The 24,405-nt window shown below is 41.4% G+C and overlaps 2 protein-coding genes across 4 annotated transcripts; both read left to right on the top strand.

Moving 5' to 3' along the window:
- Nucleotides 1–3,945: 3,945 nt before the first annotated feature.
- On the top strand, nucleotides 3,946–15,728 carry LOC148851574 (SET domain-containing protein). Of its 3 annotated transcripts, XR_016098701.1 has the most exons (7): nucleotides 3,946–5,407; nucleotides 5,508–5,541; nucleotides 5,646–5,746; nucleotides 6,628–6,726; nucleotides 6,972–7,064; nucleotides 14,434–15,564; nucleotides 15,670–15,728. XR_016098701.1 is itself a non-coding variant. In XM_088942600.1 (6 exons), exons 1-6 carry the CDS (start codon nucleotides 4,598–4,600, stop codon nucleotides 15,472–15,474), a joined length of 2,178 nt encoding a protein of 725 aa, XP_088798726.1. In that variant the 5' UTR covers nucleotides 3,947–4,597; the 3' UTR covers nucleotides 15,475–15,728. The 3 variants fall into 3 exon arrangements, 2 of the variants coding, with proteins under 2 accessions (XP_088798726.1, XP_088798727.1); XM_088942600.1 differs by having other exon boundaries at nucleotides 3,947–5,407; nucleotides 14,434–15,728; XM_088942601.1 differs by lacking the exon at nucleotides 6,972–7,064 and having other exon boundaries at nucleotides 3,958–5,407; nucleotides 14,434–15,728.
- A 7,411-nt stretch (nucleotides 15,729–23,139) lies between these two features.
- Nucleotides 23,140–24,188, top strand: LOC148851573 (abscisic stress-ripening protein 5-like). Its single transcript, XM_088946215.1, has 2 exons — nucleotides 23,140–23,469; nucleotides 23,759–24,188. The coding sequence occupies exons 1-2, from the start codon at nucleotides 23,236–23,238 to the stop codon at nucleotides 23,939–23,941; spliced, it is 417 nt and encodes a 138-aa protein (XP_088802341.1). The 5' UTR covers nucleotides 23,140–23,235; the 3' UTR covers nucleotides 23,942–24,188.
- The last annotated feature ends 217 nt before the right edge of the window (nucleotides 24,189–24,405 follow it).

Here is a 24,405-nt window from a genome sequence, read left to right as displayed (position 1 = left end):
ACCTCGCCACTGTGCCAACCTTAGCCAGGCCCGAGGAGGGCGAGGTCTTAGAACTGTACCTCTCGGCGAGCGACGAGGTGGTCAGTTCAGTACTAATAAAAGAAGTAGATCGGGTCAAGCGGCCCATCTATTATGTTAGTAAAATTCTGCAGGGAGCAGAGACGAGATACCCGTAGATAGAAAAGCTAGCATACACACTGGTAATTGCAGCTGGGAAACTCCGCCCATATTTCCAGGCTCACATTGTCGTCATCTTGACTGACAAACCTCTGAGACAAGTCTTACTCAAGCCCAAGGTTTCCGGTCGGCTGACGAAGTGGGCCATCGAGCTCAACGAGTACGACCTCTAGTACAAGCCACGAACTGCCATTAAGGCCCAAGCCTTAGCAGATTTTATCGCCGAGTGCACATTCAGCCTCGAAGCCCCTGGGCCGGTTGAGGCCGAGATCCCCAGTTCGGGTGAACCCAGAGCTCCCAAGCCAATAGAGTTCGAACCCCATGAAGTAGCAGCCAGTGTGGCATCCCTCCTGGTTAGGCCAAGCGCGAACTGGGATGAGGAGCCCTAGATTCTTCACGTAGACAGCTCCTTGAACTAGCAGGAGTGGGGTTGGAATAGTCCTATGTGGCCCGGGTGGCACGATTGGAATAGGCACTACGCTTTGAGTTCGCGGCATCCAACAATGAAGCAGAGTATGAGGCACTGATAGCGGGGCTGAACCTAGCGCAAAAGGTAAGAGCAAAGCACATAGTTATTTGCAGTGATTCCCAGCTCGTGGTCAACCAGGTTACGGGCGAATACGAAGCATGCAAGCTCTCTATGATCGCATACTTGGCGAAAGTAAAGGAGGCTCTACTCAACTTCCAGTCACACTTCATCAGGCAAATCCCGAGGTCAGAAAACACTAAGGCCGACGCCCTGTCCGGATTAGCCAGCATGAGTCACAACACCATTAGAACCGTGTACGTAGAGGACTTACCTCGGCCTAGCATTCTCGGTGGGGCAGAGGAGGCTACTCCCATCCTTGAAGCAGAGCCGAGATGGATCGACCCACTCACGAGCTTCTTGCTAGATGGAACCCTCCCTAGGATCGTAATGTAGCTAAGAGGGTACAGCGCCAGGCAGCCAAATACGTCATAATAGACAAACGGTTGTACCGACGGTCCTACACGTTCCCCTACCAGCGTTGCTTGTGACCTGCCGAAGTCGAGCTCGTACTTCACGACACTCATGAAGGACTCTGCGACGGACACCTGGGGGGCAGAGCACTCGCCCAAAAGGCACTTCGACAAGGATACTATTGGCCAATGATGAAGGCAGAAGCCGTCGAGCTCGTCAGAAAATGCGACAAGTGTCAGAAGCACGCCAATATCCACCATCAGCCTGCTTCTGACCTTAAATACCTCACCAGCCCATGGCCTTTTGCGCAATGGGGCATCGACCTCCTGGGGCCATTCCCGCCAGTAACAGGTGGGAGAAAGTTCCTGGTGGTGGCAGTAGATTATTTCACAAAATGGATAGAAGCTGAACCTCTAGCAACAGTTACAGCCCGAAACATACAGAACTTCTTTTGGAAGAACATAGTATGTCACTTCGGGCTACCTCGGGTACTGATCTCTGACAACGGAAAACAGTTCGAGGATATCAAGTTCCAAGAATGGTGCCAAAATATGGGAATTCGTCAGAACTTCACATCGGTCGCACACCCACAGGAAAACGGTCAGACAAAAGTAATGAACAGAGTCATCCTCCGCGGATTGAAAGCACAACTAGACCGAGCTAAAGGGTTGTGGGTGGACGAGCTACCAAGTGTTCTATGGGTTCACCGAACTACAGAAAAAATTGCCACGGGAGAGACCCCCTTTAACCTCACCTACGACACTGAAGCGGTAATCCCAGTGGAAATCGAAATACCTACATTGCGACTAGAAGCATATGACGATCAGACAAATGGAGACGAGTTACGTACCAACCTCGACCTACTGGATGAGGTAAGAGACCTTGCTCACATCCGTACAGTGGCCTACCAGTAGAAAGTAGCCCGGTACTACAACGCCAGAGTAAAAAAGCGGAACTTCCAAGTCGGCGACCTGGTTCTCCATAAGATTATGGTGCCCGAACCCGGTGTGGGCAAACTTGGAGCAAATTGGGAAGGGCCCTATAGAGTAAAGAGAGCGCTCGAAGGGGCGTACGAGCTCGAAACCTTGGAAGGCAAACAAGTACCCCGAGCGTGGAACATCGTCAATTTAAGGCGATACTACCTTTACACCGCCAATCAAAGTGAACGAAATCGCTACCAGAGCCTAAGAGCCAGGATGCCGAGCTAACGAAGAAACCTCGGCATAGGCAAGAAAAGAATAGTTAGCCAAAGACTCAGGCGAAACGGAGACCTAAAGTATTAATCGAAATAGGTCGCATGAGTGCAATAACCCGGGCAAGAAACAGACCAGGCATATGGTCAGTTCGGAAAATACGATCAGTTCGGGAGAGAACAACCAACACTTAACCAAAAGAAAAGTCCATTCCATTACAAGATAAGGAAGAGTACATTTGATAAAAAAAAATTGCATTTTCACAAGCCTGGAGCTTCTTCTTCATTATCAGAAGGCACTTCAACGACACTCGAAGGTCATGCCTCGCCCTCGGAATCCGGCTCACCATTGGCAGCATTGGCCATCTCCTGAATTATGCGCGAAGTGGATATGGCACTGATATCGAGCTCGGGGTATGTGCTCCGAATCATCCACCGGCTCAATTTAAATCCCCTCCTCTACGATTCCACCATCAGGTCATCAAAGCGCGGCAAGGCGATGTATTCATCAACGACATTCTTCTTAGCATCTTCGATGCCTTGGAAAAAGATCTGCGTTTTCTCCCTTATGTCCTCCTGAAGGTATTTGACTTGATGTTGCGGGTCCAGCCTCAGGTCCGCCATATGCTTCACAACCACCCCCATGACCTCGACATCCCTCTAAGACCTCGCCTACCTGGCCATAGCAGCGCAAGCAGCTTCCTCAACAGCATGAGCAGCTGGCTCAGTAGCTCGGGTAGTCGCCTCGACGGCACGGAAGGCCTCTTCGGCAGCTCGCGCCTGCCTCGAGCTCCTCTCCACCTTGGCCGCCAAGGCATGAATAGAAGAGTTCACCTACCAAAAGGAACAAGTGATTAAGAGAACGACAGCAAGAGGGATAAAAACAAAGAACAACAAGAAATCTGACTCACCACCATAGCATGAGTAGTGGCACGATAGGCAACCTGGTTCAAAGGAAGATCGGTCCACGCTGCGATCTCCTCGGGGAGGGTGGCCTCCCTACTCTTCTGAAGAGCGTAGTTCGGTGACAGCACGCTCCTGAATTCCTCTTGAGCTCCCGAACCTGAGGGCCCAGCTCGCGTATGAGCAGACCCAGTGTAAGCGGGAGCACTAGAGTAGGCGGGGGCACTCGTGTGAGTAGTCTCGACATAAGGGGCCCCTACCGCTTCTTGCATTGAAGGAGCCACCTTGGGCTCCCTGGGCGGATCCTCTGACGTGTAGTCTGGTACATGAGGCTCCACATCCTGGGGCAGTTCGGTATAAGTTCGCTTGGCGACCCGCTTCCTCCTCTTCATGCCTTGGAATAGGTGCCCACCACGAGTCCTCTCTGAGTCCATCACACCTGCGAAAAAGAGTTCGGCATCGGAAAAAACGCAAGAACAAAGCAAAACAAGAAAACCTCTGAGCAAGAGCCTACTCGAACTCAGACCGGCCGCAATGAACTTGGCCTCCATCAGGTACTGATGGCATTTTAGCCCTAGCTTTGCCCATTTCCAGCATCCAGTTATGTTTGTGCGTTTATTATGACTTTGATTGGCCCTCATGTCTTGACACCCGAAAATCTACAGCAGGTTACATCACGATGCTCGGAGGTGCTCGTTTGTCATGAAAAAACAAAAAAGCATAGAAGTATCGTACGATCTTCTACCGAAGCTAAATACTACACTCTGGCCACCGCAGCTAGTGAAATTCTATGGATTTCGACGTGTTATTCAGGACCTTGGTCTACCCATTTCTACTCTAGTGCCACTCTATTGCCACAGCCAAGCTGCTATCCACATCGCCACAAACCCCGTTTTTCATCAACGGACGAGGCACATTCACATTGATTTTGTCATTTTGCCCGAGAGCATGTTATATGCAAGGCACTTCATCTTCATCACATATCCACGTCTTCTCAGCCTGCCGATCTCGCTCTCCAAAGCCTTCAGCGCTGACTAAATATAAAATTGGTGTAAAGACATGAAATAATACGGTTCATTCTTCCATTTCACAATAGATCAATATAAGATTTTGCCTTTGGTTTCTTCTCCATTTTATTCAAGTTGGACATGAGCTGATTTGCAACTGGAATTCCACCAGTATTGGTATTACTTGACAAGAATCCTCTGTGGGCAACCCAACTTTGATGTTGTCAAGATTCTCGTCCGTTGGCGTTGATGGTTGGTTGTAAACTTGCAGTCACTTCAAGTACTAAAAGCTATCACCAAGGTGCGCTGACTATACATACAGAATGCTAGAGCTAAGTTACAGATAGAACTCCAAAATCGAAAGCGAGGGAGGGAAAGATGGAAATGAGAGCGAAGGAAGACATTGACATGGGACACGACGTCACTCCCCCAATCCCTCCCCTCGCCTTCTCTCTCTCCGACTCCTTTCTCCGCTCTCACTGCTCTGCTTGCTTTCTCCCTCTTAATCCACGAATCCCCCCTTTTCTCCCCATCGATCCCTCCATTGTCCACCCTTTCCCTGCTACTTCCACCTCTTCCTCCTCCTCCCCCTCTGTTCTTTATTGCTCTCCTGAATGCTCCAAGGCCGACTCCGACCGCCACATGTCCAGCGGTGAGCACAACCTTTTCCTGATTCTCCAATCAGAGTTCACCACCTGGCAGGGTGACACCTCCGACCTCCGCGCCTCCCTCCGTCTCCTCCTCTGCTTTGAGAAACTCGGCCTTCTCCCCCGGCAAAACGACCTCCTCCCCAACATCTCGTGCAGAATTGGCGGGTTGATTAGTAATCGGGAGAAGTTGATTGGTGCTGATGAATTCGACGAAACTTTCTCGAGAATTCTGGAAGGCGGGAGGCTAATGTCCCTTGCTAGAAGGTGGCGAGACGGGGATTTTGCGGTAGAAGAAGAGAAGGGAGATACCTTATTAGAAGAGATTGTTCTGTGCCAGGTGATAACAAACTCCATTGAGGTGCGGGTTAACGAAGGCCGCCCACTCGGTATCGCCGTGTACGGTCCGAGTTTTTCCTGGATCAATCATAGCTGCTCACCAAATGCTTGTTATAGGTTTTCATGTCATGGGTCCGGGACGACGCAGTGCTCGTCTGTTGAGTCGAGGTTCCGGATTGTCGCGAGTGGTGAAGTAACTCGAGTAAGAAATAACTCTGCATCAAGTTCCCATTTCTCTTTTTTCTTTTCTTTTGTCAGGCGCGGAATGAGAGTTATAGGCTGACAGTTGAATGCATTTGAAGACATGGGCTTGTGAGGAAAGCAAATTAGACAATGGTGATTACCAGATTTTAGTTGTTTTGAATTTCTATGATTCCACTGATGAAAATTTAACATTTTTATTTTTAATTAAAAAATTGTTTTTGTTTTTCTTGCTGTAGGGTTGTGTGGATACGGTCCGAGAATTATTGTACGAAGTATCAAGGCAATCAAGAAAGGAGAGGAGGTCTGTGTGACATACACGGATTTGTTGCAGCCGAAGGTATATCCCAATGTTGCCTACTTTGCCATCTTTTTTTTTTTTTTTTGAGAAATGGTAAATATTATTATTACAAGGGACCCTTATAGGCATGGATTGTTTAATCTGGTTCGTTTATCTTTTTATCTACGTTTGATTTACTGTTTGTTTTTGGTGTTTCTAGAAGAAATTATCCTGCTGGGATTTCTCACTTCGCTAAGTCAGTACACACTTCATAGTTCATCTTGCGTATTTTGAGAACTTGATCATTCTGTGCTGGTATCTCATAAACTCTCTATAATGCTGGGAGAAGGAAATAATGGTATGCAATAGGTTGTGAATTTAGTAAAAGAAAAAAATATTTGAGGAGACTTAGGATTGGTTGTGAATTTAGTAAAAGAAATTAACTATATCAATTTCATATTAAGTTTTGGTTATGAAGAGTGCAATGCAAGTGTTATAAGAAACTGAGACGAAATCATTTCATTCCATGTGCTTCCTTAGTATAGCTTTTGTAAATGTAAATCTCAATATGTTCTCATTTGTGGAAAATTAAACACAATCTCTATTCAATAGAGTGATCAAAGTACAATAAAACAAAATGGGCAGCATTGACAACAATACCCTTCTTTGATGATATAAGCCTCCTAGTCCATTTCTTTAGCAAAAGTATGAATATGGTGCTAAATTATTTATTATCCATTGTATGCAACATCCAAGTTCAATGCAGTGTCAACTTGGTATTCGCTCTGAGCTAGGCAAAATCTTAATTATTCCTATATCATTAGTTATATGAGTGTTCTTTTTTGTTTAAATTTTTGTACTGAATTTTCAGCTTTCATCATGTATCTAATTCAATTTCTTTAGTGACTTATCTTCTCCACATGTTCTTATTCATTCTCTAGGATATGAGGCACTCAGAATTGTGGGAAACCTATCGATTTATTTGTAAATGCAGCAGATGTAGTGCGTTCCCACAGACATATGTGGATTGTGTTTTGCTGGTAAGAAGTTACAGAGAATAAACAATGTTTGTAGTCAAATCAACTATACTGTAATCAAATATGTGTCTATACTACTTTATGGTTTCAATTTTTTTACCGTATCTTTTCTGTTTATATTAATGTGCAACGTTTTGAGGGTTGGTACCGGTATAACAATGTCCTAAGTCCATTTTCACTAAGTATAACTCAGTTTGTATGTCGAAATTTTCTTGTTCTGAATCACTTGTATTGTTGCTCTCTTGCAGGGTATTTGTCCTCTTTATGTCAATAAAATCTTTTTTTTTATCATTATTGTTGCTGATCAAAGAAAGGGAAACACAAAACTGCCCTCTCCTCAGGTTTTCACAGTTCAAATTGTACATATGAACTAATCTGTAACAAAGTTTCACAATGATTTTGTTGGAGAAAAGTAATTAACTTGGATGATTCATCATCTGAATTTTCTTTTTTTTTTAATTGGTAATAGTCAAAGATTTTATTAGATGGGATGATTCATCATCTGAATTTTCTTTTTTCAATTGGTAATAGTCAAAGCTTTTATTAGATGATGGAGAAGGAATGTTATGTACAGTAAAAGTGCTAAGCACCCATTTTTGGCCAGACCCACTAGCCACCAATCAAAATGTTGTCTGACCTAGTGATCCAACTGTATCTTGTACTTAGCTCCATGGCTAGTTTGGTTCATCATCAGATAAGTAAACCGTTTTTTTCCTTTAATTGGTTTGTAAACCAATTTCACATGGCGGGCTGGGAATCAGGAAGGTTAAGCACTTCAATACAGCCTTATTGGGTAAATGGCTTTGGAGATTCTCGACAGAACCTGGTAGCCTATGGAGGAAGATTAAGTATGGCTTAAGAAGTAATGGTTGGGATGCAGAGAACTCTCACATGTCTTGCAGGTGTGGTGTATGGAAGGTCATCTCAAAAGTTTTCAACCAACTTTGTGAAGGACTAAGGTTCAAGGTAGGACATGGAAGAGAACTCTCACGTCTTGCAGGTGTGGTGTATGCAAGGCCATCTCAAAAGTTTTCAACAAACCTTGTGAAGGAATAAGGTTCAAGGCAGGAGATGGTAGAAGACTGTTTTTCTGGTTGGATCCATGGTGTGGGGAGAGAGCTTTGAAGAACAGGCACCTGGCTCTGTTTAATATAGCTGAAAACAAGTTGGCTTCGGTTGCAGAATCCTACGTGGATGATGACAGGATCATTTGGCTTCCTTCCTTTAGAAGGAGCTTCAATGATTGGGAGTTGGATTCAGTGGTTGAGCTCCTGGCTATCCTCCAAAACCAGCACATAAATGATAAATCTGCAAGTCCAAGACTCTAGATACTGGAAGTGGACATGCTCAGGGGAGTTCTCAGTGAAATCTTTCTATAAAGGCATTTGAGGGGGGTACAGGTGAGGATTTTCCAGGAAAAGTCATATGGGGAACTGCTGCCCCTTCAAAAGTGAAGTTCTTCGTGTTGGTGGAAACTTGAGAGAAGTGTCTCCAAAAGGCATGCTAAAGAGAGGTTTCAGCACTTCAGACATTCTATGTGTGCTGTGCAGAAGAGAAGAAGAGTCCTCAAATCACCTGTTTCTGTTGTGTTGTTTTAGTGCCTCTGTTTGGCACCATTTTATAAGGACACTAGACTTACAGTGGTGCTTTCCCAGGTCAGTGAGACAGATGTTAGAAAAATGGCAAGATGCAGGTATTCCAGGAAAGGGAAGGTCCGTTGGTCAGCTGTTCCAGCAGCAGTTATGTGGACCATCTGGTATGAAAGATATAATAGAATTTTTTAGGAGAATCAATTTCTGAGTTAGGGGTGATTAACCTGGAAGTAGAGATGTTAAAGAGCTGGGCCAGCTGGCTGTCTGTAAACATTGTATTTAAGGATGATATATTCTCTGCTGCTTTTTTAGGGGTGGATTTCATGTTGCTACCATTTTTAGGTCCTCTGTCTCTCATTTTACAGAGGACCATACTTTTGATATTAACACATTATACTATACCTTTGTTAAAAGAAGTTCTTATGATTACTGTGCCACTTCTTTTTAATGATTTTCCTTGCAAATGCTGATGTAGAAGATGTAATAGCCTTTTTGGCCTAAATGATCTTGTGAGGGGAAATTGATCTTGGATTTGGATCCTCATTGTTCAGGATCGTGACCGTAAGAGTTTGGTAAAAGTGTTAATTCTGGATGCCAACTTAGCACACCTCTCTTCCTTTCTTTGGGCTTGGGAGTGGCAGTGTAAGACAAGATCATGTGCATAGAAGACCATCTGCAGCATCTATAAGAAGAAGCGATCTGTTGCAAGTTGAAGGGGCTAGAACACTAGGGGCAGGCCAAAAGAGCATGGGTTGTAGTAAGAAATTATTTAAACAGAATGGAATGGACAAACAGGATTCATGTAGCTGAGCCCATATAGTTGGATAAGGCTTAGGTTTAGATGATGATGATGAATTGGATCTTAACTATGTAGGCTCTACACTTGTGGCATGATGGGGGAAATTTTTCTTGTCTTTCTGGGAAGGTGTTTCCTTTGATAAATTGAAGGTTTTTTTTTTCATTTTTTATTGTCATACATTAAATTGCGGTTTAGGTCTATGTCATGCATAATTTTATCCAGCATATGTTTGTCGCATTTTATAGTGTATTGTCATTTTCCTTCTTTTTTTTTCCAGGTACGTTTTTTTCATTAATGCAGATATGTTTGTTATCCTTTGTAAGCCTCATAAATATGAATTTTCTTTTCATTCTTTGTCAAAATTTTTGTGGGTATCCTCACTCTTACCGTTGTATTTTACATGGATTGTTCTTCTCCCCTGCTTTTTTTTTTGAAAGGTGTTAAATATTTCATTAACATATAAAGAGAAAAGGGAATTGATAAGGAAAAAAAATATATAAAAAGAAAAGGGAGTAAAGGAGAGATTTCCACCCACTAAGATACAATACAAACAAAACAGAGAACAGATTTCAAACTACAAAATGATTATCTCATATAACCTTTTGCCAATGAGAGCTGCAAGCAGAAAAACTCAAGCCTAAGAATTTGTACAAAACAATCCATTTAAGAAGGCATTTCTCCATCCTTCGAAACATTGCTCTAATTCATTAAAGACTCTCCAGTTTCTCTCTAACCAAGTCTGCCAGAAAATTACTACTACAACCAAGTTCCAGAAGATAATACTCCTCTAAAGGCTCGGGATGGCCATTGTGCAATTAGTGTTCTAAGATCATTTGGAACAGCGAACTGAACTCTAAATAGTTGAATAAAATGCATCTACATGCTATAAGTGAATTTGCAGTGGATAAGCAAATGAGCCACTGATTCTTCTTCATCATTGCATAAGCTGCAGATATAAACTCTTGACAGTGTAGCCGGCCAGAGATAGGTGGAAGAGGAGAGAAGAGAAGAGAAGAGAAAAGAAAAGAGAGAGTTTGCAATGCAACAGTACTGGCAGCGCCAGTGTTTATTTAATATATATAGGGCGACAGAAATAACAAGGGAAAAGACCCTTGTGCCCCTGAGTACAATAACAGACATAACAGAAATAAAAAAACACTTTAATTAGACAAACAGGCCCTAACAACTGCAACTAAGTTATTCTAACATTAGTCCAACACTCCCCCTCAAGTTGGAGCATAGATGTCAATCATGCCCAACTTGTCACGCAAATCTTTGTGCCGCACATGATGAAGACCTTTGGTGAAGATATCTGCAAGTTGCTCTTCTGAGTTGACATATGGTGTGCACACTTCTCCACTTTCAAGTTTCTCTCTGATAAAATGTTTGTCCACTTCAATGTGTTTCGTCCTATCATGCAGAACTGGATTAACAGCAATATTGATGGCTGCTTTATTGTCACAGTAGAGTGAAGTAGGATTGTTTACTGCAAAACCCAGTTCACCTAACAGATTTCTTATCCACATGATTTCCGCAACCCCATGAGCCATCGCTCTATATTCTGCTTCAGCACTGGATCTAGCCACCACACTTTGTTTTTTGCTTCTCCATGTGACAAGGTTTCCTCCTACAAAGGCACAATAACCACTGGTGGACTTTCGGTCGTTGACTGCTCCTGCCCAATCTGCATTAGTATATACTTCCACTTTTAAGTGACTGTGTTTCTGGAACAACAAACCAGCCCCAGGAAACTTCTTGAGATATCTCAAGATCCTCTCTGCAGCTTCAAAGTGAGTTGTCATCGGGCTGTGCATGAATTGACTAAGGACACCCACTGCATAGGCAATATCAGGCCTGGTCATAGACAAATACAGAAGTCTCCCCACAAGTCTCTGGAACATCTTTACATCTTTCAAAAACTCTCCTTGACTGTCTCCCAGATGGTGATTAGGTTCAATAGGTGAATTAGATGGTTTTACCCCCAACTTGCCTGTATCTTCTAGTAGATCTAGTACATATTTCCGTTGGGAAATAAAGATGCCCTTGTGAGAGCGGGCAACTTCAATTCCAAGGAAGTATCATAAGGAGCCTAGATCCTTCACCTCAAATTTAGTGGCTAAGAATTTTTTTAGTCTCTGGATTTCAGCCTCCTAGTCTCCTGTGATCACTATGTCATCCACATACACAATAAGAGCTGCAATTTTACCTTCACCTCTTTTTACAAACAAGGTATGATCTGATTGGCATTGTTTGAATCCCATTTGTTGGACTGCTACATAGAACTTACTAAACCAAACCCGAGGTGATTGTTTCAATCCATATAGGGACTTTTTCAACCTGCACACCTTTTGTTCACTGCCTCTGGCACAGGACCCTGGGGGTTGGGTCATGTACACCTCCTCTTCCAAGTCATCATTCAAGAAGGCATTCTTGATGTCCAATTGGTGAAGATCCCAGTCAAGATTTGCTGCCAAGGAAAGGAGAATCCGGATGGAGTTCATCTTCGCTATAGGGGCAAAAGTCTCTGCATAGTCCACTCCATATACCTGTGTGAAGCCTCTTGCTACCAGTCTAGCCTTGTACCTTTCAATAGTTCCATCAGCTTTGTGTTTCACTGTGAACACCCACTTGCACCCCACTGGTTCCTTCCCCTCAGGAAGATCTACCAACTCCCACGTACCATTTTTATGTAAGGCATCAATTTCTTCTTGCATTGCATCTGTCCATTCAGGTTTTGACAAAGCTTCTGCCACGGTCTTAGGGATGGGAACACTGTCCACAGAGGAGAGGAAGGCACGGTACGAGGGAGAAACATGCTCATAGGACACAAAGTTAGAGATAGGATGATTAGTGGTACAAGATCTAACACCCTTTCTCTTAGCAATAGGAATATTAAGATCATTGGGGACATGTGAATCAACATTTAAAGGAGCAATTGGAGCAAGTGTACCTGGCTGATGAGACGAATTTGCCTCGGGTGAATCCGATGATGTTGGTTGCATAGTGTCCGGCTCCACGGCTCTTGAACTCTGCTGGCTCTTATGACGACGATGGAAAACCCGGAACAGAGGAGGATCGGGTAAAGGAGGTAGTTGAATCTGAGTCGTCGCCTGTTTCTCCTCAACCCTACTCTCCCCCTGAGGAGAAACCGAGAAGAACGGTTGACTCTCAAAGAATGAGACATCAATGGAAACATAGTACTTACGAGCAATGGGATCATAGCAACGATACCCCTTTTGAGATGAGGGGTAACCAAGAAAAACACAAGGAATAGCCCGAGGGTCAAGTTTACCACGAGTAGGTGATAGGTTGTGGACAAAACAACGACACCCAAAGACATGCATCAGAATGGTGGACAGCGGGGCTGTAGGGAACAGGAGCTGATGTGGGGCCTTATACTCTAATAGCCGAGAGGGCATGCGATTGATGATATATGTCGCACACAATACTACATCCATCCAGAACTGTTTCGGCACATTCATATGAATCAGCAAGCCACCAACAACTTCGAGTAGATGACGATTTTTTCGTTCAGCCACACCATTTTGTTGGGGTGTCCTGGTACAAGAGCTTCGCTGAAGTGACCCACTCGAAGCAAAGAACTTCGTGAGATCAATATGGAAATATTCCTTTGCATTGTCCGACTGGAAAATATGAATTTTCGTTTGGAACTGAGTGAACACCATGCGTTGGAAATCTTTCACAATTTGTGGCACTTCATATCGAGATCACATAGGATAAACCCAAGTGTATCGAGAATAATCATCAATCAACGTAACAAAATACTTATAGCCAGCCGCAGTAGGTAGAGTAACAGGGCCCCAAACATCAGAATAAACAATATGAAATGGAAATTCAGATCTTTTATTTCTTAAAGGTAAAGAGCTTCTACAATGCTTACTCAGCTGACAAGTTTGACACTGTAATTGACTCACTGACAAGGACTCAAAAATCTTTGGGAACATAACTTTTAACGACTCAAAAGAAAGATGACCTAAACGACTATGCCATAAATAGGCCTGACTCTCACTCACCGAACTTGTGGACTCAGTCGCCACTAGACCAGCATTATTCTCCAACACGTAGAGACCATCCACCATGCTTCCTCTACCAATCGTCTTCCCCGAGGTCAAATCCTGAAACACACATGAAGACGGAAAAAAGGTGACTGAGCAGTTCAAAGAGTGAGTAATACTACTAATGGACAACAAATTAATAGGTAATTTCGGAACATGCAGGACATTTGGTAGAGTAAGGCCAAGTGGGAGAGATATGGTGCCTTGGCCAGCTATGGTAGAAAAGGAACCATCAGCCAGTCTTACCTTATCTCTCCCAGAGAGAAGGTTATATGTCTGGAACAAATTTGAGTTACCGGTCATGTGATTTGAGGCTCCGGAGTCAATAATCCAAGGTGAATCAGTAGTATGAGATGACACATGGAAGGTTGTGGCATTACCTGATGTAGATGCAAATGAGGTAGAAGGAGTAGGCCCAGAATCCACCTGGCGGAGAGTCCTACCATACAATTCCAAATGTTCACGGAAGGAATTGATAATATCTTCCTTAGGGTCAGAACCGGGATGTCTCTCCTGAGTTACGGAAGGACTAGTCTCTTGAATTCTGGAATCTGAAATAGCATTAGCTCCAATTTGAATGGCCCAGGTTTTGTCTACAGTACCCACCCTAAATGGAAGAAAATAATGGTCAGAAGTTGGCTGAATCATTGCCACTTGCACAGAGTCTGGAAACATGTCATCCTACCTACTATTAATGAGAAATCTGTCCAGCCTAGTCAATTATGGATCTCCCCTGAAGCTGCTCCAAGTAAAAAAGTGCCTTGTGATGGCAAATCCATTAACCGTAGTCCTATCCACAAACTTTCCAAACTCTACCATGTCTCTGGATAGCCTAGCCCCCCTTTCTTTTTGTGGAAAATCTTATTATGTTAAAATAACCTTCTATACACACTGGGAAGCCCTGCCTTTGAGAAAATGATTCAATCTCCACCCAACAGTTCCTCCTCAAATTGCTAACCCTTGGACCTACATAGCTTTGCATGTCCATTCCTTCACATATAATATATTTTTACATATGATGCAACAGAGAACTCACCTTACCTATAATAGAATCAGACCACGAGAAGATATCTGTATCCCAAATTAGAATAAATACAACACTACAGGCATTTTATTCTGCATCAACATTAATTCCTGCATTTAATGTGCTCTTCCAGACTTGTGCTCTTTTGTTTTACACCTTGGATATGTTGTTAGTTCCATAATTTCATGAGTTTTTTCTGAGAAAGGATTATGCAATTAGGGTCATGTTGCTCTCAAGGGAAATGCCACCATCACCTCCAATGTTACTGACTCATTTTCAAATCATGGATTCATTGAAGAAGAGACGTGCAAAGATTCAGCTCATTGCCTAGGTGAAGCTATAGATGAGTACTTATCAATTGGGGATCCAGAAACATCCTGTCAGAAGCTTGAGAATATCCTTTCTGAGTGTCTCCAAGATGATCGGCTAAAACCACAGGAGAGACCTAGTTCGAATTTGCAACCCCTGCATCATCTCTCTCTGAATGCTTACATTATACTAGCTTCTGCTTATAAGATCCGGGCTAGTAACTTACTGGCAATTCATTCAGAAGTGGACTATAAGCTGGAAGCTTTCAATATGCACAGGACCAGTACAGCATATTCCTTATTGCTTGCAGGGGCAGTTCATCACTTGTTTGTCCCTGAAACTTCTTTGATTGTTCCAGCTGCCAATTTCTGGATCAGTGTTGGGGAGTCCTTGCTGAGTCTTTCTAGGAGCTTGGCATGGAATTTGACTGTTGAACAGGGTAAGCCCCATTCAAATCTTATTTCTCTCTCCAGTTATGGATGTGGCAGGTGCTCTTTGATGGACAAATTAGAAGCAAATTTGATATGTCCAAAGGCTAATAGCATATTGGGGCAAGATGCATTTAATGAGATATCCAAGAAGTTCCTTAATTGCATTTCAAAGATTTTGCCTGAAGTATGGCCTTCCTTGATCAGTGGCCATAATTACCTCAAGGAAATTTGTGATCCTGTGGATTTCAGATGGCTTAGAACAGAGGCTTTTAGCTCAGAACATTCTCAGCTTCATGTTGACTGTACTGATGTTGGTTCTTCTTGTATGGATGGAAAAGGTTGTGTTAGTTGTACATGTGAAGCAGGCAGATGCACCAACAGGGAAAGGACAACCCTGTTTCAGTTGGGTTCTCATTGCTTGCTCTATGGAGGATATTTATCAACTATTTGTTATGGTCGTTGCAGCCATTTGACTTCTTACTCTAAGAATCTGCTCTATAATGCTGAAAAATGTAGCTGATTGATTTTCTCCAGCAAATTGCATTGAGTTCTAGCATAAAAAATGTTCCATCCCTGCTTCCTCTTTTGGCTTTTTATTACACTTGAGCAGGTTCCAATTCTATTCTTCATTAATTCATTTTTTATGTGCTTTACCTGTCTCGGGGACAATGCTTATATAGATGACTAAATCCTATAGCCATCTCTTATTCTTCAGAAAACCATTGGATGTTGACTCACTTTAACACCGGAGCAGAATTTCAAGATTTAACACCATTAAGTGTGTTTAGCAACTTTTTTTTTGGGGGGTACTAGTCTAGCAATAATAATGTGCACGTAATTGAGCTACAGAAACATTTTGGTGCCAAAAGAAAGAAAAGAAAATATCTTTAGTAAATTACCATCTCGTCTTGGGGGCACCGCTGAAGCTATCTATGTAAGCAATGTTTGTCTCAATAATGTATATGGAACAGGTTTGGACTATATCTAAATTGGCTACGCCTTGTCATGTTATTTTATATTACTTTTTATGGTTGAGTGCAACTTAGTAGCTACGTTATCATTCCAGTGTATTTACTTAAGGGATGTGCAAGTTCTAAATCCTAATGTGCTCTTTCCAGATTGGCCAGCATTCTCAAGGGTAGTTTTATTTGATAACATCATACATTTCTGCTATGAACTTTCATAACTGCCACCTTGAGGGTCTGGCCAGAAGGGGCTTAGAGATTGAAATTTTTTTTTTTAAAGCTTGTGGCATTTGTCAACTAGATGTTTCTCTTCTGTTTGCTCGGTAAATGGGGCTTCGCTTGAAATTTGTGGAGAGGGTCGCAGTGTGCATTTGAAATCCCCAATGCTTGATACAAACGGGATCAGTAGGGCACCTCCGTTGGACAAGGTGGTTGAGACGGGAAATCTTGTCTCGGGCGGTATTCCGGAGGATTTACCAGCGGACTTAACCATGCTGTCGATATGATGCTTTTTCCACTGCAGACTTGATAAAAACAATGGGTTGATAACAAGTTTAAAAACAATGGGTTGATAACAAGTTATCACTATAGAAACCTTTGCTCCATCTTCAACTCTCACTGATCACTGCCTCTGTTCCTCCAATTTTTAGTAGGTTTTGGGAAGCACATTCTTTTTCTCTCCTTAAGTTCGTTTCCAATAGGCTGAAAATCTGGAAATGCAAACTTCTCTATTACACCAAGGAATTAGAGCCAGCTATCAACTCATGATGAGATAAGTAGAAAAGGTTGTAGATTGGAAAACTCACAAGGTTAATTCGGATTTGGGAGAGATCTGCCTCTGCCCACTTGAAAGATGAGTAGTGCCGATTCACAAGTCTGTTTTCAAAGATCTTCTGGAAGATTAGACAGTAAAGACAATGTGAACTTTTGCATAAAGATTTTGACAATCCACAGACCATTTGGTGGAGGTGCATATTTCCACGTGTAAACTAAAACTCTATATGAAGCTTTTCTACAGGATTCTTGGAGTGCATGTTAAATATTTTTCCAATCAAACAGGAAAAGACAAAAAGTTGGACAGCTGGACTTCTAAAAAAGTTAACAGCTCACGTCAAACACCAAACACCAAAGGTACTGGGATTTTTACACATTCATATGCCATCAGCCTGACTGAAGTGTTAATGGACAGGTCCAATGCAGATTTAAATCTGTATTCTACTGTACACTTATAACCATTCAAAATATCAAAAACTCCCACTCTATACATCAATACCCACCCGTGAATTGGCATCAATTCCGAGCTAGCACTTGCCTGTACTTTGGACATAAAAATTCTAACCCTGTGCTGAACCATTATTCTCCTGTATCATTCCTCCTTCACTCCATGACAGCAATTTATGAATTCATGGGAATCCTTGCATCTCTTCCATTTTTCTGGGGCAGGTTCTACATAATCTGGGTCTGTGCCATTCCTGGTACTACCAACAGTCCCAACTGCACAAACAAGGAACAACGTACTGCCATCAATATAATATTGCTGTAAAATCCCTATAAGTCCCTTCAACGTAACGTACCCATATCCCATATTAATTACTTTGTATGACTTGAGAACTCTTAGTTAAGATGGCACTTCAGAATGAATATGAACCTGCTAATTGAAACTGAAACTGGCTGTTGGAATCCTTGGTGGGCAACACACAGTCACCGAACGAGTTTCCTCCTGTAAACCGAGTCATCGCGTATTTGACGTCTCTAGCCTATGTGACGAGTTTAGCTCTAGCTAGAAATATTATCCAACTAATTATCATGTTAAATATCCAGGAAGCACTCATTAATACGATCAAACCTCTCGTGTCCATCTTATTCAAGAGTAAGCGTAACCCCATCATTTAATAATGCAGCCATTATCAATTCATAATGAGCATCGCCAAGGAAAACAAGCCTGCCTCTGTAAGTAAGCACGTCAACCATCAACTTCGTCTCATAATGTATTAAGCACAGTCGATCGGCTTATCTTTTCAGTTGCCCAAATACGTTTTGGAGTATGAACAGTTACGTACCCACGATTATCAAATGACCTGTCTAGCTTCTTTTCCTTCCCTATTTCCTATATATATATATGTGTGTTTGTGCAGGGCCTGAAGACTCAACTTGCACCAAATATCGACTGTCAAGTGTGCTACATTTCTCTGAGTTGATAGATTCATAGAAGACATGGCTGTCAGAAAGTTGGCTCTCCTGTTAGTAATCGTCGCATGGGTCATGGGGACTACTGCTACTGTGGCACGAGAGCTGCCACTGACATGGGGTCATGACCTTGCAGCACGGCTTGAGAGTGAGGGAGGAGGCTTGGTGGAATGTGGGAATGCGCTTCTGGAGCTTCGAGCATGCACCAATGAGATTATTTTTTTCTTCCTCGAGGGTGAGACTTATCTGGGCCTTGATTGCTGCCGAGCCATTCGAGTCATCACTCGACAGTGCTGGCCATCTATGTTTACTTCTATCGGCTTTACAGCTGAGCAAGGCGACATACTCCGAGGCTACTGTGATGCATCAATGGGAACTCTGGCATCTCCCCCTCCTCCATACATTGGGCCAGTTCCACCCGTTGAACCACCAGTGCTGTCTCCCACTCAGACACCTTTGAGCCCAACACCAGCCGGTGTGATGGTTGTGGGTTAGAGAAGAAATGAATCGCAGGGATGTTAGTAGTGTGTTAGGTTGTTTATACTTCTAGTCGTCTACGTGGCTTTCTTCAAGTGTTTGGGACTTTGGGTAATGCTTAATGCCTTGTGCAACAGAGTTGGATTTTGGGTAATGGGTTGTTGGTATCTCTGCTTGTTGCTTCTATCTGTCATCTGAAGTAGTGTTTGCTTGGAGTTTGAGAGTTCAATCTCCATCTCGTTATTATATATTTTGCTCCCTTTCTCACTCTACGTACGTATATATATATATATATATATATATATATACTAGTTTTTCTGGGCTTGGCCCGAACCCAACCCTTGAAAGACTAAAATCCTGCTAGCGCAATGTCAATGTTTGATATAAACCTGTATGAGAATTCAGGATATAATTTCATTATTAAGTGGCTATACTGATCTATGGAATCAGTTATATTCGTATTGGTTTATCAGGCTTATTCACGGCTAAAAAAGACTTGACACATTTGATGTCCAAAGCGGTTACTTACTGTTCAAGTAAATTTCATTAACATTGCAAGCTGAGAGTCTTTATGACCCAAACGAAGGTTATGGATCTCTCAACATATATATATATATATATATATATATATATATATATATATATAAATCTCAGGACCTCGACCTATATCCTCCACCAGCAAAACTAGAAGAAACAGACGTAGGCAATTAATATAACAGAGTTTGAGAGAAAGGAAAGATCACATGGAGAAGTTCCATGGCAACGCTATAGTGCTGATGTCTTTGTTAGCCTGCACGAGTGTGTTGGTTGCACAGGGACTCGCAATGCGATTGCAGGAGGAAGAGGAGGGAGAGAGACCGTCGGCGTCAATGGCACCACAGGGGGCTGAAGGGCCGCTGCCCAGTTCTTTTGATGACCACCTGGAGCATTGCTTAGAGGTGTTGGGTGATAGCTGTTTGGTGTCGGCATTTGGTTCATTAATTGATAAGGATTACATGATGGGCAACAGTTGTTGTCCAAAGCTGCTAGAGATGGGCGGACATTGCTGGGTCCAAATCATCGATGCGATCGCCTCTAGCTTTCCCACCAAAAAGCATGTTTTTATCCTACGCTTTCTGGGTTCACGGACCTGGAATCGTTGCGTTTTATTGGAAAGGCAAGTACCAGTTGCTTCACCCTCAGCCCTCATCGATGCACTGGCATAAGCCTTTGTTATCGATCTCTTCTTCTTCTTCTTCTCACCTCAAACTCAACCATTGGCTGGTCCTTTAACGGAACCGTGACACAGTTATGTTGTTTCTGAGCTCAATAAGGAAAGCCTTCTTGAATTAGTATTTTGCGATCAATATATATACATACACTACCTCTCTCTTTAAGCAGTTATATATTTACTTTCAGTTTGTTACATTGTTAATTGTGTGCACACAGTCCTCGATAACCCTGCCCAGAGGGTAGGCTCTAGAGTGTAGCCTAAAAGGAATATAGGGTCATTTAATAGAACATCCCTATAGTTTCAAGAATTTATTAAAACCTATCTTATAGTTTGCGTTTTACTAAAACATCCCCTGTAGTTTGTAATCCATTTATTTAATTAATCTTCCATTACAGTTGAAAATAATGGTTTTGACTCAAACATTCATTTGGATAAATTTAATCAAAAGAAAAAAAATGAAAATACCATTTTTGCTCGCAACAGCTTTGTTAATTTTGTTTTTTGTATGAAGAAGTGTTAGGAGTAATATTGAAAATAAACAATCATGATCCTATGCCCTTGAATATTTTTCACTCAGCTTAGGTGATTACATTACCATTTTCAAATGGCAAAACAAACACTTAAGGTTGATTAAATAAATAAGCTGCAAATTATAGAAGATGTTTTAGTAAAACAAAAACTATAGAATAGGTTTAAGTAAATCCATTAAACACTATAGGAGATGTTTTAACTAGTTAATGACCCAAAAACATATAAGTTGGCATGGGGTTTTGGTGATTTGGTCATATATAATGATAATACCTCTCCCAGGGTTCACCTATAATTAGGGGTGGATAAGAGTGGCTAAGCCCAATATTGATTTATCAAGCTCCACTTGGTAGAGAAGCATAAGGCTCAAGTTAAGGTTTGAGCTCAATTCAAGCTTCAAATATTAACTTGAATTTGATCCAACTCAAAGGGTCATATATTCAAGTTTAGTTGGACTTGAATTAAAGAATAAGCTATTTAAGCCAAGCTTCATATAAAAAATAAAATTTATATGTTTAAAAAAATAATTCTTGTTAAAAATATTATATATAAGCTCAATTAATTAAAATTACAAGCTTGGCAAGTCGAGTGTCATACTATTTGAGCATGACTCAATTACCAATCCATCATCCTATATATGAAATTCAAACTCGACCTTGAAGCTTAAATTGGAAAAAACTAAATCAAAATTTTCACAAGCTGAACTCAAATGGCTCACCAATAGTCTGATTAATGTCCCACCCCTACCTATAATTCACCCAGTCACCTCACGCACCAAATGGTACAAAGCCGTAGACTGGTAGATGGGTTCTAAAACCCAAAATCAATACCTGTATAAGATTGGATTGGACCTGGCCTGTTCGTAATAAGTTTATATTATATTTGGTTGGATTAAGCCAATATCTAGTCTATTGATATAAGATAAAAATATAAGAAAAATGACAGACAGGCTTAATGTAGATTTCTGATTTCCACTGCAAAACTATAAACATTCAGAAGGTCCAAAAACCACACTCTATGTGCCCGTACCCACCTGTGAATTTGCATCAATTCCGAGCTGATACCTACCCAAATGCACTTTGAGCTTATAGATTCTGACCCTGGGATTATGGGTCATTCTTCTAAGAATATATGTGTCAATAAACCAGGTTTGGATTGAAACCAATCTAAATCAAAATTAATTTGAACAAGTAGAATGATTCAAACATTAAATTGGACTGACCCAAATTGGTCTAAAAATTCATTAGATTGAATTGAACCTGATTCATTTATAATGGACTCACACTGAACTGGATTGGATCGGATTCGACCAAATTAGCACGTAATTAGGATTCGGTTGTGTTTATGCCCGGATCGGGGTGTAATTGTTGATCGTCAACAAGCTTTTAATGCTTTGACGCATAAACATGTGACCCAAGATGACCTGTTGGCCCGTTATCACCACACAAGGTCTCTTCCCCCTACCACTTCTGGACACTTCGAAGTTGAGTTTGAGGCCATAGAGAGAGAGAGATCAGTTTCCTACGCCCCACGGAAGAACTCTGGCTCTGCTGCTTATTATTGAATGGATCATAGGTGTATGTTCTGAAAAATGGTCTACGAGTGGGGCCCTCTTTACATTTGGGCCACTATCCTTTTGCCGACAGCCCGAGTTCTCCACAGGTGGGCCCTTATGTAACCGACCATTTATTTCATGAGCATATATGGATATATCATCAATATCATCCTATTCGAAATATCTTCTTTTCTTTGTTTCTTCTTTAATATTGATCGCCATTTTCGTTGGATATACTTGGTTTATTCTTCCTTTAGTAGAGTGGTTGAGAAGAAATCAAGATGAATCTCGGGCGTTGGATTCTTATCTGATGCATTGCTTGAATTAGTCTATCACATCTCTCCACATGGCTCAGAGAGGAATAGAGGATAAACAAATAATAAATTAAAATATTTGCTTAATTAGTGGAGATGGGGTTTCAATGGGTTTTGTCCATCAAATCAGTGGGCCACCAAAAGAAGACCCATCAAAGGCTGAATTTTATATTAAGCTATAAATAATTGAAAATTTTAATATTCATTGATATTGGATGATATTATCTCTTGATTTTAATTTTATTTATTTTTCATTGATTTATGTTTAATAAGATATATTTACAACGGTTCAGAGAGTGAGAGAATATAAAACAAATAATAAATTAAAATGTTTGCTTAATTAGTGAAGATGGGGGTTTCATTGGTGTTGTCCATCAAATCAATGGGCCAATAAAAAAACTCATCAAAGGCTGAATTTCACCAATATAGGTTGCATGTTAAATCTCGATCTCAACCAATTACCACGAAAGGGAAATCCATAAAAGGCTAAATTTAATAAATAGTTATAAATAATTGAAGAATTTAAGATTAATATATTCACTAATATTTTCTGTATGTTAAATCTCAGTCTCAATCAATTAGTTAAAATTTGTTTTTTCTTTCATTTGTCCATGTTTAATAAGATATACTTACTATCAAGTTCAACCAATCACATAAAGTAAATGTTGCTATAATTGAATTGCAGAAATATTTTTGAAAAATCTAATTACCGAATAAAGAAAAAACTATCTTGAATTCATGTAATTTCCTTTGAAGCAGTAGACGTATTCTTGTGATTCAGCCGAGAGCTTTTACCAACCACATTTTCAGGCACTCATCTGGTCCGTGTGAATTCCAAAAGTCGTGGCCTACTCACATTAATTATTCCACAGTATGCACTAAGCTGGGGAGGTTAGAACTCCTCAGAAGAAATCTTATAAATAGAACTACTTCAGTCCCTCTATTCATCCATCAACCACCAATACCATCTGCCTTTGATTCTTCCTGATTAAGAGCCTCCTCCTTTTCCTTTTCTTTGTCAAACACCTTTCTTGCCACCACCATGGCTGAGGAAAAGCACCACCAACACCTCTTCCACCATCACAAGGATGAGAGGCCAGAGTCTGAAGTGGTGTACTCCGAGACCACCTATGCTGCCGACAGCACCGGCAATTATTCTCAGACAACAAACTTTGCTGCTTCCTCTGCTGTTGATTATGAGAAAGAGGAGAAGCAACACAAGCATTTAGAACACTTTGGTGAGCTTGGTGCAGCTGCAGCTGGTGCTTTTGCTCTCGTAAGAAACCTTACCAACTGATAGTTACGTTTTTTGTTCCCCAAAGGGCTTACATGACGTGGTAGCCCATCTTCAAAATCCATAAACCCCCTTAACCCAAATGCGGACGGAATTATTTGATCCTAAGTCTTCATTACAACCAGCAAGCAAGAGACCTTACCAACCAATCAGTTGACACTTTGCATAGTTACATTTATTTTATCATTAGTATATGTATAGATGAAAGTTGTGACAAGTACGATAAAACTAATCAAAAACTTGTTTTTGTTTTCTAACAACATTGCTTTAGCACGAGAAGCATAAGGCGGAGAAAGACCCAGAGCACGCACACAGGCACAAAATTGAAGAAGAGGTTGCGGCAGCGGTTGCAGTGGGGAGTGGGGGATACGCCTTCCACGAACACCATGAGAAGAAAGAAGCAAAGGAACACGCCGAAGAGGCCCATGGAAAGAAGCATCACCATCTATTCTAAATAGACATAATATATATATATATATATATATAATTAGTGATGTTTTTAGTTTTCACTGTGTTTCCCATAATAATAAGTGCTGAAGTGCCAATGGTGAGATGAAATATGTGTTTGCTAGGTTCGCCCTATGTTGACTCTCTAGTAGTTTGGATATATTGGGTATATGTTTTCTTTTTGGTATTTATATATGTGTAGTATGGCTTTTGAACCATTCTTTTAATGCGAAATGGTTATGGATTAGGTTTCACCTAATTGGGTCATCCTCACAAATAGGTCCCAGTGGGGTGAAATTAGGATCATTTTATTGTGATAATGTTTTGTTTATTTTTTAAAGATAAACAATTAAAAAATAAAAAATTTATGATCTATTTCCCTATAAATCTTTAGGTAATGCTATAATATCCCCAGAACAGAAGAATACTAATTCCACACATGATAATCAGACGTGACTAGACAGTAAATCC

This window comes from Nelumbo lutea, chromosome 5 (genome assembly GCF_056320005.1).
Source record: "Nelumbo lutea isolate HS-2025 chromosome 5, American lotus-T2T, whole genome shotgun sequence".
Lineage (NCBI taxonomy): Eukaryota > Viridiplantae > Streptophyta > Magnoliopsida > Proteales > Nelumbonaceae > Nelumbo > Nelumbo lutea.
Note: the sequence above shows the minus strand (reverse complement) of the source record. Positions and strands in the feature narration are given on the sequence as shown.